The sequence below is a fragment of the Thunnus maccoyii genome, chromosome 1, assembly GCF_910596095.1.
Source record: "Thunnus maccoyii chromosome 1, fThuMac1.1, whole genome shotgun sequence".
In the NCBI taxonomy this organism is placed as follows: Eukaryota; Metazoa; Chordata; class Actinopteri; order Scombriformes; family Scombridae; genus Thunnus; species Thunnus maccoyii.
Genome location: NC_056533.1, coordinates 9,928,813 through 9,942,300, shown reverse-complemented (window position 1 = coordinate 9,942,300; position 13,488 = coordinate 9,928,813). Strand labels below are relative to the sequence as shown.

Here is a 13,488-nt window from a genome sequence, read left to right as displayed (position 1 = left end):
GAGAGACGGTAGAGATAATAGAGAAAGTGACAGTAATGGAAAATATGACAGTAATGCATGCAGAAAGAATGAGAGGAAATAGTTTGAGTGAATGTCATGTCAGTGTCTACAGAGTGGAGCTGCTGAACGTCTGATCCACCGACAGTTAGTGGAACCTCTGTCAGCATCCCACCACATGTACTCATCGAGGTGGGGAGCCAATTACAGGAGAGAGAGAGAAAAACACTCAGCAACTTCCCTCCCTGCTCTGATTTCCCCTTCTTGCTCTTTTTATAGTCCTTTACATGGTTTTCCAGGCAAATCCCCCACTGAGGAGAGCGTTCGGCCTGCCAGGGTGCAGCTTTATTTCATTTGGATCAAAAAATACCTTCGCTTCCAAATCCCCCCAACTCCCCCCCCTTACTTTACTTTCTTTCCTTGTCTCCATCTGCCACCTTCCTGTCCCTCTCACTGCTATGTATATTTTTCATTTATTGTACTGTTTTTTATTTACATATATATATATATATATATATATATATATATATATATATATATATAGTGATTTAATATGCTCAATGATCCTGATCTGCTCTGGCCCATTTGCGATGAACAGTATGAAATGTAAAACATGGATCATTGAGCACAAAAGTGCATCAGATGGAATTATTTTAAGTTTTACATAGTCCTATTATAAGAACTATTTAATTTATATTTTTACGAAGAATATATCAAACAAATATCTTTGCATCTCCCCTGCACAAGTCTGAAACTTAAGTGAACCCACATGAGCGGCACCCCAACGCTGAGAAACTGCAGATGCAGTAGATGGATTTGTTTTTTTGACAACTTTGCCATAGCGCAGAAGCAAGTTCTCTTTTTATTCATCTCTCCTGCTGTTATTCCACTTTCTGTAGTTCTTTGTGTTCAAAGCGTTAGATTACAATCAGAGAAACATGCATCTGAGTAGATTCAGCTTTTCCATTTGGGAATGACAGGCATTCATTGTTGAATAAGAACCCCATACAGCAGCTTACCACATCATGTTTTTCTTCACTTACTGGGATGCTATGTATGTCTCTGGCTTTGTCTTTATCTTTTCTGTTTACTCTTTAAATGTCTTGCTAGTCTCAATGACTGTCTTGTCAGTGTTTGCTTAGCTGGACAACTCATTACCTCAGTTTATTCTTTATCTAATCTGCTGTGTTGCTGCATGTCTCTGAGCTGATGATGATTTTGTGGTCTTTTTTATGCACTTTATGCTGCATGAGAACAGCTCTCAGTAGGCTTGTTTTTTCACATAAGTTTTCAACTTAGTGATGCATCACTACTACTCAACTTAGTGATGCATCACTAACACTGGGGTTTCACAAGGATGTGTGGTGTGTGAGTGTGTTTATGGTGGGAAGCTTAGCAGCTTTTAAAGTATTTGCAGAGACCAGGCAGAGTTGAGGTGAAAGCCAAGTCTCATTCCATAAATCCAGCAGGAAACAAAGGAGATGAGAGGGAGCTTAAGACTTAGAGATAACCCTGTTTTATCTGTTGCCCTGCAATGAAGGTGTCAAAGAGCAATGTTCACATGTTCTCACACATATGCATCACATACACCAGACATACAGGGATCTTAGCCATCGATCCTGCTATCCTCACTCACATATGTCAGTAGGTTCATCAATCATCATGTCAATGAGTCAGTCAACAAATAAGTTAGTGTGTTTGTTATTCAGTCATCCAGTCTGAAAGAGTTTTGAAGTCAGGATGTCATTCACCCTGCAGCAGACTCTGTGTCTCCCAGCTCAGTGTTATTTCAGAGGTTTAACAGCTGAAATTCTACACATCCTCATCTCTCAGAGGGACCATGACACTAGAGATGCTCCCTTGTGTGGCCTCATCCTACCACATCCCAGAGCAGTCCAAAGAGGTGGAATTAACAGCACAAGTAGAGGATGCTGGTGTTCAGGTCAAACTAAAATGATAATTTCTGACAATGACTAAAAACTACATTTCATTATTAAGAATGTGTGTTTGTCAAATAAGTAAAAAAAAAAGACAAGATAAACTTCTCACCATCAACCTGACTGACCTTATCTGGTTAGCACAAAGCTCTAACAGCTTCTGTAATTATGCACACTTCAAAACAACACATGGCATGTATGACACAGATTGTTTATTCCATTTGACCTGACCTCAACCCCAGCATTAATACTCAGGCTACTAGATGGAGGCCTGGTTTCTGTCTCTCCAGAGCAAAACAGATAGAACTAGAAAGATGAAGATGGAGTCCAGGCCTGGAACTAAGTCAGTCTCAGTTGAGTTTCAGTAATGAACACTTTCAGTGTTGCTGGGTGATACACAGGACAACTGTGCGTGGGTGGTGGGGGTTGAATTTGTACTAGGTGCTTGAGAATGAATCAGTCTCTCTTATAAATTACTTTGAGAGTTTCCATCCATGGGAAAAAGGTCTGTAATATTGTCACCTCTTTCTTAATGACCAAAAAACAAAAAGAAAAATACAGAACTTTTGCTTGTTCAAATTATACTACAAACATGCGCTGTGGCATGACCTTCATTACCACTGGTGTCTGCTCTACAGACATTTAGGCATGGCTTGTACAACAAGCAAAGGCTTTAGGTCTTAAGAGAAGAGATAAGACAAGTGATGCATGGTCATCAGCAAACAAACAGCTAACTTTAAATAAACCTTTTAAGAAGGAATTCAGATTGCATAAAACACCAAGCAAAGTCCAAAGCTGTGGCCCACGAACTCATCCCACTACTTAGTGAAACGAGAAAATCCAGACTCAAAAAGGAAGTGCAAAATGGAAGCTTATGTGGTGATGACTTCATATTTCTGGGTACACAAAACACAAAATGAGTTTGCAACTAAGAGTTTTCAAGCTTCTGATTGGCCGAGTTGTATGCTTAAAATGAGATTTCATAAGATACTTAAATGGCATAAATGAAACATGGGATGTATTGACGACCGTACATTTCAAATCATCAATGCAGAATGTGAGAGACACACCTGGCCACACTGCTAAAAATATGAATGAAATAAATCTCTTTTTGTTTATTGTTGTTTGTTATTTATTTCTGTTACCTTTTGCAATAAAAGTTTGTACACTTGAAAATTTGCAAAGGCGTCACCACAGAAATGTAGGTTTGCCTGAGACGACCACTTCAGGGTAAGAGGAGTTTGGATTGTTCTGGTTGAAGAGTGTTTTTGCTTTACTTTGGCTTCTACAAAAACATTCTATTTTTTATGTGGAAAATGTGTGGGCATTCTTCCAGTTTGCCATTTGTTGCAGAATTATTGCAGTTTTAGGGTATAATTACAAGATCTTGAAGAGCATGGTTTAATCACACAAGCATGGTGGAGATGAGAGGTTTGACTCTTTTTTACTAACTCACGTTTTTCAAATCAAGTCACTCACTAAAGAAATTCAGGTTTTCAAGTCACTGAGTCAGTCAGTAAATGCTAACATCAGCATGCTAACATGCTCATAATGACAATGCCAGCATGCTAATGTTGAGCAGTTAGAATGTTTATCATGTTAACTGTCTTAGTTTATCATGCTAGCATTTGCTAATTAGCCCTAAATACAAATACAAGCCAAAACACTGTCTTTAGTTTTACAGGTATTCAGTCAGGAAACAAAGAGTTAAGGGGTCACCAAAGCTACTACAACTCATCCTGTGGAGACCATTAATGTCTGTACCAAATTTCATAGCAATCCATCCAACAGTTATCCAGACATTACACATAAAAACCACAAATGCCAAACTCATGGTGTCATTGTAGTATAAAACCAGGTTGTTGGGAGTCATTGTCTGAAAACCATCAATGACTGTACAAATTTTTGTTCTAATCTATCCTCTATATGTTGAGATATTTTACTGCATAAGTGAAATCTTACCTGGTGATGGGTGAAAAGTTAGGGGATCATCATCCTCTGGTACATATAAATGTGTGTATCAAATTTTATGACCCTCCACTCGATAGTTGTTGAGGTATTTCCTCCTAGACCAAAGTGATTGATCAACCGACATCCCCTTCCCTAGAGCAACATTGTTCTAGGGAAAACTATCTTGGGTGGATCATTTTTGTAATAAAATGGATTTTCTGGACACATGTGTATTGTTTCAAACAATGGAAATCACATGAGGACACTCGTCCAAACTGCATTTTGGCAACAGAAAGAGGAAACTGAATGCAGCTACAGTTTATCTGATGTGGACACAATCCACATGAGACGCATGTGAATGCCAGGTGTAAAGGGGCCTTCCTGCCTTCCGACCTACAGTCGGCACGCTATTACATGTTCAGAGGCAAACCCTGCATGAGTAGTATAATGAGTCAAGACAGGAAGTGGTTGTGGTTATAATCTATGGTTGAATTCAACTAAACCTCATTTCTACATGGGTTAGCAGTAGGATTTTGGATGCAGTGGAAAATAGATTTGGTTTTCTGTTCATCCATTTCAACAATGTCTGGTGATGACGGTAAAGATGTAGTTAAGTCAAGCACAGCTACATTTGTGACTATATCTGTGGACTGAAGTGAAGGTTTTCAAACAAATAAAACAGATGGATAGTAAATTCGAAAGCAAAAATGCATGAAAGGGGCCAACAGTGTAATGATATCAGAGACCCCCGCAAAGGCGCTTCAGAGAAGAATATTCAGCCAAAAAGACCAAAAGATTGTGTGACTCAGCCTTGAGATATTCTTGCAGGCACAGTCCAGAAACTGAGTTGCACTGTTTTCATCTGACCACATGCACTGCAATTCATTGTACTCCAGACATGTGTTTGTGGAGGAGAGTAAGGAGGAGAAAGTAAAATGGAAGAATTACAGCTGGACTATTTTCATTATCGATTAATCTGCTGATTATTTTCCTGCTTTATCGATAAACCATTTGGTCTATAAAATGACAAAATAAAATGAAAGTATAGTTCCCGCTTTACTACTTAATTTGTCTTAAAACACCATAACATATTTCTTTAGTCATTTAATATGAATATGATTTCCAGCAAAAGAAATAAAGAGTGAGTATCTAAATATTTAAGGAGAGGACTCTCCATTAAATTAAAGGATAGGTTTACAATTTTCCAAGTCTGTCTTAAAACAATATTCAGGTGCCCAAATGAGCATTGACATAGGTTTTTCATTCCTCCTGTTCATACAGGCCATTAGAGGATCCCTTCATAAATGTAAGTGATGGGGCCAAAATCCACAGACCTCCTTCTGTGCAAAATGTATTTAAAAGGTGATCTGAAGCTAATATGATCCTTCAGCCATCCAAATTAGACAAACCAAGAAGGTATCTTTCAACATTACAGTTTTTTTGTGCCAAAGTCTCTTTTTGTTACTATACTTCCAAGACAGACTTGAAAACATGTGAACCCATCCTTTAAATATTTTGTTTGCATAGCTGGCAAACTCTTCTGTTTTCTTGTGTTCAGAGGCTGTTTGAGTTGTTTCCCCTCTCTGGATATCCCACGTACTCAAATGTAGTTGTTGGGATGGCACTGATTATTGGTTTTTGACCTGTTTACTGAAAATTCAAACATGATTTTGCTTGGCAGAGGTACTGAACATCAGAGATACAGTTTCAGTCTCAATGTGTGGTTCTGTGACCCGTTCAGGTGAAGGAAACCAGCATACTAACCTACTTTTTAGCTCCAGACATTTCTCATTTCACTTTCTCCCATGACGTAAAACAAACAAATGTATTCTGTGCAAATGGAAAAAGTACAAAAGCTCACTTCCTCACAATATGCGCTAAAATCACTTTGTACAGGTACCCTCCACTCTGTCCTTCTGTGAGATGATACTGGAGATGATCACTGCGCATGAACAATGGAATACAAAACTCTAATGATCACATTGAACAAGATGGATCATTGTAGCAATAAAAGTAGCAGAAAGTATGGAAATAATAAACATTAGTCATCTCAATGACAATTATCATCATCACTCACTGAGATCAGAGCCTGAGCTCACGTACTGTAGCGTGATGTTATGGGTGTTATCTGCTGCAGTAATGAGCCATGCAGGGTATTTAAACTAGAACAACATGCCAATCAAGAGAAAGGATGGTTTCTAGTTTAGTGAAGCCAATCAGTCCTGTCAGAATAGGACCCAACAGCTGAGAGTGTTTAGAGAGTACGCTTCAGAGAGGAGCAGAAAATTAACTCTCATCATCTAAAAACCTGCTATAACTGCCAGCACAGACAATACAGACACAATTTATATGGACTCATACATAAACATGCAAGCTCACACACACTCACATCACTCAGAATCTGGGTACGAACCATGTATATTTGGCTTGGCACGGCTGAAATCTGACCTCCAGCAAAGACAGAAAAAGAACACGAAATGGGCAGAACAATAGAAATGTAGAAATCGAGCTGATTCACCCTCATCGCTGTGAAAACCACAGATGAGGGGCCGGCTGGTCTTTGTTTGGATGGTGAGAGCAGCAAGGGTTTACTTCTGCACAACACCACAAAACCCCTCTGAGACAGAGACATTACATTTTGATTTTTGGCATTTAGCAAACACTGTCAATCCACAGCAAAACACAATCAGTGACGAAGATGATGGGGAGAACGAGAAGATCAGCAACATTATAAGCATTCTAATTCAATGAATGGAGGATTCTGATCACAGTGGCCTGATAAAACTTTGTAAATTTAAGTATTTTCTAAATTAAAAGTTTCTGAAATATAGTCAAGCTTTCTAAAACATTAGATGATCCATCATGAGTTTTCTCACTGAGTCAAGAAAGCACTCATGCTAACTGCAACCATAATTTAAGCACCATAAGTACCATAATTTGCTTCACTGTTTTGATAGCAACTAAGCCCACTTTCTTTAAGAAGGTGTGAGTTTTTCCAAATGGTTAACATGTCATCTTGAATCAAAACTATAAATATTACTTCTTCCCAGATTATTTGAGTAGGAGAGAGACGTGCCAGGTGAAGAAATAAGAGAAGAGAAGTAGAAGTGATTGGAAAATGTGCAGCTTGTCTGGACACAGCAGAGCTCTGGGTAATGGTCAGACTGTTAGACTGACCAGGTCTGGGTCAAATACAGTTTAATAATTGCAGTCCCAGATGTTCTCAGTCACAGATTATTTATTCTTGGGTATGAACTTTTTTATGGCTTGATTTCTGTTGTTCTGAAGGTGGAGCATGAAGCAATTGACACCAATTGTCCAATCACATAAGTAACTAAGCACAGCAGGCCAAACGTTTGCATTTCTCTACAGGTGTTGCACTTTGCATGGGTCGTCTTTCCAAAACCAAGAACACAAGAGAAAATGTGTAAGAAAAGCACCAAACAGCGTATTATTCTGCTCTATAAACCAGTAGTATGTGATTGTTAGCATGTCCGGCTAACTAACTTACTACCTACAGTATTGACCAAGCATTACTTACAGCCAAGGAGCATATCATTAACTTGTTACATAAGTCAAGGGGTTACAGGTTACAGGTATTACTAATAACTAACACATTGACCGTGTAGTATTTCCCCACTGTGTGGAGGCTGATCCTGAATGCTACTACATCAGAGTGTAGGCTCTTAGCAGCTGTGTCCTGCTCTATATTGGATTTGGGGAACTTTGCACACCTGCAACCCAGACTCATTATATGAGATATTATTTGGCTGTGGCTCAGGAGGTAGAGCGGGTCTAATTGGAAGATCGGCGGTTCGATTCTCGGCTCGTCCAGTCCACATGTCGATGTGTCCTTGGGCAAGACACTTAACCCCAAATTGCTCCTGATGGCTGTGCCATTAGTGTGTGGATGTGTATGAATGATTAGATTTCCACTGATGGGCAGGTTGGGACCTTGCATGGTAGCCCCTGTACCATTCAGCATATGAATGTGTGTGAATGGGTGAATGTGATTCGTAGTGTAAAAGCGCTTTGAGTGGTCAGAAGACTAGAAAGGCGCTATACGAGTACAGTCCATTTACCATTTACCATTTACATTTACCAAACAAATTGGTTATTCCTCGTCCTAAAAACCTTTTCTCATGTAACATTATAAGTGAAAACATACTGTGAATGGAAGTTGCAGTATGTTGGAACCAAATAACTGTCTGATCTTACATTTGTCCATGTTATGGGAGTAATACTGAGACAAACTATTTCTACACTGCAAAACAGTAACAACGTTTCTTTATTTAGCTCCATGTCTGCTACATAGATCGTCAGCTGGTGATGAAGCTCACGCAGCTTTAGCCTCAGTCTTCTAACACAACGTTGTGTATGCAGCCAGCCATCAAATGCATATTTAAGACGCCTTTTATAAGATTCCTCTAGTAAAGCTGGAAATATTAAAAAGTCAGGCAGAGACCGTTAACATTGGCTTAAATATCTAGCATACTACAGGTAAACAAATCTGCTAGCAATGTTGCCATTTTAGCTGTCAAAAGAGATGGTTGCCCACTAGAAATGAGAAGCCTGCTTTTGTCTACCTCTGTCTGCAATCAAGGAAGAATTGTTTAAAAAAAATCACCAGTCAATTGAGAGCTGAGAGTTAAATCTGATCGTTGTAAAGTGCACATGTGCCGTGCAAGAACAGAAAGCTTGACAAGCGTTGCGGTGGGGCTTAGCAAACATTCAGTTCAGTTACTAAAGTATCTGGGGAATTTTGCTCAGTAAAACCTAGTAGCCTAACCTCTCTGGAACATTTATAGTAAAAAAAAAACATATTTCACTCAGTTATACCCATAAACCTGCTTTATGAAACAGGCTGCAGACCAACAATAAGGAGTAAACATCCGTAAAAAGTACAACTTACTTAAACCTTCAGTCTGTCTAAACAGATGGAAATATGTGATGACAGCTTCATCAGCTCTGCCTAACACACTGCTCTTATTGAAACTGAACTGAAAATAATATTTACAGTACAGTACTGTACAGACACAATGGATCAATCTGGTTGCCCCTGAGTTATTTGCAAAATCAATTTGATTCAGGTCTGTGCTGAACTGCCTTGAGAAACATGGCAAGGAAAATACAACCTCATCTAATCCGTCTCCTCCAGTACCACACATCTCTTGTAGAGCCAGAAATTAAACAAGACACAGAGCCTGTTACGGTCTATCCTTGACAGTAAACAGATCAGATGTTCTGGCCTCACACCAGACCTGGTGCCTCATTTATTAAAGGATCTTCTTACGCCAACAACAGAATCCAAGCCAAAGTTTGGCTTCAGAAGAAAGTTATCTAAACGTCAAAATGAGTGATTTACATTAGTTTTCTCCTGCTGTATGATGTATCATGAGCTGAAAGCCTTACATCCTACCATAAAGTCTTCATTGAATTCATTTATTTCCCACTAGATTTATTTCACTGGATTTTTGATTTGATAGTAAAACCAAATTTAGCGTTGATAATCATCTCACTATGAAGAGTTTGCTGTCCCTGTCCTCCTCAGAGCAATAAAAATAACTAATCATATCATCTCCTGTCAGACTACTTCTACTTTTTAGGTTATAATGCAGGGCCTAACTCCCTGAGGGGGATGCCTTCCCTAAATGTTTTAGCTCTGGACTCAAGCTGAGAAAGTTCATGTTCTGTTTTACTGTCACAGAGCCAGGCTGGTGGAATTCAGTTTAGTACAGATGGAAACTACAGTATGAGGAAACTAACAACAATTTTGCTCAAAACTTACATTATTCTCTATTTTCAAAAAAGTGACACTCTTACAAACTGAAAAATAAAAAAATATTGATGGACAGGTTTATCTGGTTTTGGCCATGTTATTGTTATATAAACTATGTTTTCATTATCAAAGGGACCCTTGAATCCAAGTAAGATAAGTGGTCATCTTGACATCTTTAAGGGTATTGCTGCTGTTGGTTGACAAATGACAACACTTACTGACTGGATTTTCAGATCATCATTCAGTCTCTGAATGATGATTTTCAGGAAATTCTTATTTTTCTCCCCCAAGTGGATATATTGAGTTTCCTAGAGGGGATATATTGTGTAGAGCTCCGGGAATGGCATGTCAGGGTGGTTTAGTGGTTACAGAAACCGTTCCATAACCCCAGAAAGCCTTAGGTTCAATCCTCCCCACGCAGCCACTTGCTCTGTCAAAGTGTCCTTGAGCAAATTACTGTTCTGGAAAAGACGGTCAGCTCAATAACAAAATATGAATGTATAATGTAATGCCCCAGTGTTTCACTCAGTGGCTCGGGCTCATTACACCCAAGAGGACCTGGTAGAAACCTGAGCTGTGAACTATCGGACAGTTTGGAGTCTTACCTGAAACAAGTGCTGTTCTTCCCCCCAGCTCTGACACAGGAGTACTCCACTGTCAAGATTTTATTATCTGGACACTCCGTCCTGAGAAAAGAGAGACATAAGACTGATGAGAACAAAGGCTGATATCTGACAGCTGCATCAAGGGATTAAGCCTCGCTCAACAGCACCTTGACGTGAATGACTAAAATCTTTCTCTTTATATCATTATACACATATGTGGCCTGACCAATACTCTACTTTTGAGACAATACTGGTATCGATATTTGAGAGAAAAAATCAGATAGCAACATATCAGACAATATTCTTTATTGATTATTGTCTACATGTACATATAACGATCATTTTTGATAAGGATTCCTTAAATGTGCTTATTAAAGAGTTCCAAGCAGGACATTATACAGTAGACATAAACTTGTCAGTGCTCTCTCTCGCGGACAAAATATGTAATGGAGACAGAGTTTCTAAATGACCTCTAACATACCTTTAGTATATCTATACTATAACTTCTTGTTATTTATCAATAGACATATAGGCCGATACCAATATCTGTGATAAGCTATATCAGCTGATATATCACCCTGGCTGATTTATTAATCTAGCTCTAAATCATACAGCAAGAAATGACATTAAATAACACACACTGTGAATTTCAAAGACTTAATCCAAACTAACAAGAAATATTAAAGCAGTTTGTCTAATTGTATTGATGTGAATTTCACAGACAGGGAAATATTAATATTACATTATATCATACACAGCCTATAGGCCTACTATAAAGCATTTTTAAGGTATGAACACAGCTAGTATATGTGTTTATGTATCTAGGAGGCCCATCAATCACAGCAGTGGATGATGTAATCCATCGTAACAGGATCTGATGAGTTTACACTAAACCTTGAAAACATAAATCTGAAGTAGGTCCTTGCAATTTTATACAAGGTGGTAAAAATAATACTGTTGGTTTATGATCTGGGGTTTATAACCTGCGTCTTTCCTTCAGAATATTGTGTGCATGTGCTCCACTAACATCCTCTACTCACCTCCTGACCTATTCTCTGAGGGGCACCTTAACAGCATCTGTCATGTTATGTCTGAGCACAAGTAACATTTGGCTCCCTGCACCGCGACCGATTCCAACCATTTGGAGTTTCCCTTTGCCTTTTTGCATTTCCTTGAAAATCACATTAGATTAGACGCGCTGCGCTGGTTCATCCAGGGGTCTGCTCTTTGACTGCCCGCTCACACAGTGTGTCGGAAAGAGTGAAAACCAGTAAAGCACAGTCTAAACTTAATTATCGCTTTTGGTAGCGTGTGCTAATCTGAGAGTGAGGTAGCCTGCTTGTTTTCATCTTAAATTCGATACCGAAACAAACTTGATAATGTCTGATAACATCAGTGTAGTGGATGTTGCCAAAAGGTTTACAGCTGTTTTTCTGACACAGCCTAAATCTTTTTTTTTTTAATACTAGAAAACTAGTATTCATTGTGGTTCAAGATGAAAACGTACAAATTTATGTTGTTTTTGAAATTTTTGTTTTTGTTAAAGCTTTTCATTGAGTTTTGCGTCATGATGAAAAGCGACATTTTTAACCACAAAATCCCTGATAAAACTTATTATGGTTGAGCTTGACAGGGCTTCATCAGAACACTGCTGCTCATTCAGAAAAAAAATCAAGACATTTTTGGCTCAACAAATCATGTCCCTGATACCTACCTAGAGGTGTCCACTCCAAGCGTCGTCCTGATAGAGCTGGCACCAGATTCCCAAAGGAAAACAACACAGATAGCGCCAAATGGTAAAAGAGTCGCACCATAAAGTTGACCCATGTCCCCTTTGCGCTCCGGGACAGATGATCTGTTCAAGGAAAACGCCTTAACATAAAGCAAAACGCCAATGTTTTCATCTGTCAGTGGCCCGCGCTCGCAGTGGTATCAAAATATCAGAAATCCTTGTCCAGTATCCCGCAGAGGTGACGCACATGGAGCCTCTGGGATAATGACTGCTGCGCGGTGCGTCCGGAGCCCCGTCCTAACTTTTTACGCACTGAAGCAGAGACCCCTCAGAGAGCTACTGCAGGGTTCACAGCCCAGTGCGCTCTCACTAATCCCTCTGGATTTACATTCCTGCCTTTAAAGAAGAGACTTAAAGCGACTGAGGATACAGTCCACTGCGCATTTGTAGTAATGACGTATATATGATAATAATAATAATAATAATAATAATAATAATAATAATAATAATAATAATAATAATAATAATAATAATAACAATAGATGGCGCCCTAAATCCCCAAATTTCTTCTAGGTTTACTGTTAATTCAGACATTGGGGGGCGCTATTGAACGCTTTAGCAATGTCAGAGAAAAAAACAATGAAAGAATACATTTTAAAGTCCAAAATGCCCAAAGACTTAATTAACTGCAAAGCCAAACAGATAAGTTTATGAGTGTTTGAGACAAGTCCCAGATCTGCTATGTACAACAGAGCTACCAAAGCAGTATGACCATGTTTGGATTTAATTTTGGGAACAACCAACACAGCAGGGCTGTCTGGCTGGCAGAAGATTCAACATTTTGTCCAAAACCATTTAGTGATTTATAAACAAACAGTAGTATTTTAAAATTAGTTCTTTAACAGACTGAAATTCAGTGCAGAGATTTGACAATTGGAGTGGTTTGTTCTTTGTTAGGATTCAAATAGCAGCTGAATGAGCTGCAGCTGTCTGAAAGCTTTTTTAGTAAGACCAGAGAAAAAAGAACGTATTATTGGTCCATTAATTCTGTAATGGTTGTCAAAATTTTTATCTGAATTCATTTATGAGTTTAATTTTGATCAGGGCACTTAATCAGGAAACAGGAGACCCGACTCATTTGATGATACAAGTATGTAAAAATGAGCGTCATCTGCATAATCATCACGGGAAAGGTGCTACACCTTTTTGGTGTGGCACCTGTTTTTGCCATTGTAGCCGCAGAGCTATGATACAATTTATTTCTGAACTCCCAATTGCGTCCAAAATTTGAGGACAACTGGAACAATTTTTCTCTGATCTTTTCAAAAATAAGGAACAAGCAGGCTATTGCCATGACAATAAAAGGTATGATACAGTGCCAGTCAAAAGTTTGGACACTCATTCAAGAGTTTTTCAAACTAGGAAATAACACATATGGAATTATGTAGTAATCAAAAAAAGTGTTAAACAAATCAAAATATGTTTCAT

At 38.7% G+C, this 13,488-nt stretch overlaps 1 protein-coding gene across 2 annotated transcripts in view; it reads right to left on the bottom strand.

Annotated features, from left to right (window-relative positions):
- Nucleotides 1-12,311, bottom strand: part of LOC121906556 (collagen and calcium-binding EGF domain-containing protein 1-like) — a 39,276-nt gene extending 26,965 nt beyond the window's left edge. The window contains exons 1-2 of one of the 2 annotated variants that reach the window (XM_042425496.1): nt 11,983-12,311; nt 10,269-10,349 (exon numbers count right to left, since the gene is read on the bottom strand). In XM_042425496.1, the coding sequence (XP_042281430.1) occupies nt 10,269-10,349; nt 11,983-12,095 (194 nt within the window). In that variant the 5' untranslated portion in view covers nt 12,096-12,311. Of the gene's footprint in view, nt 1-10,268; nt 10,350-11,308; nt 11,520-11,982 lie in introns of those variants that run through there. The other variant, XM_042425567.1, reaches the window with a different exon arrangement.
- Between the last annotated feature and the right edge of the window lie 1,177 nt (nt 12,312-13,488).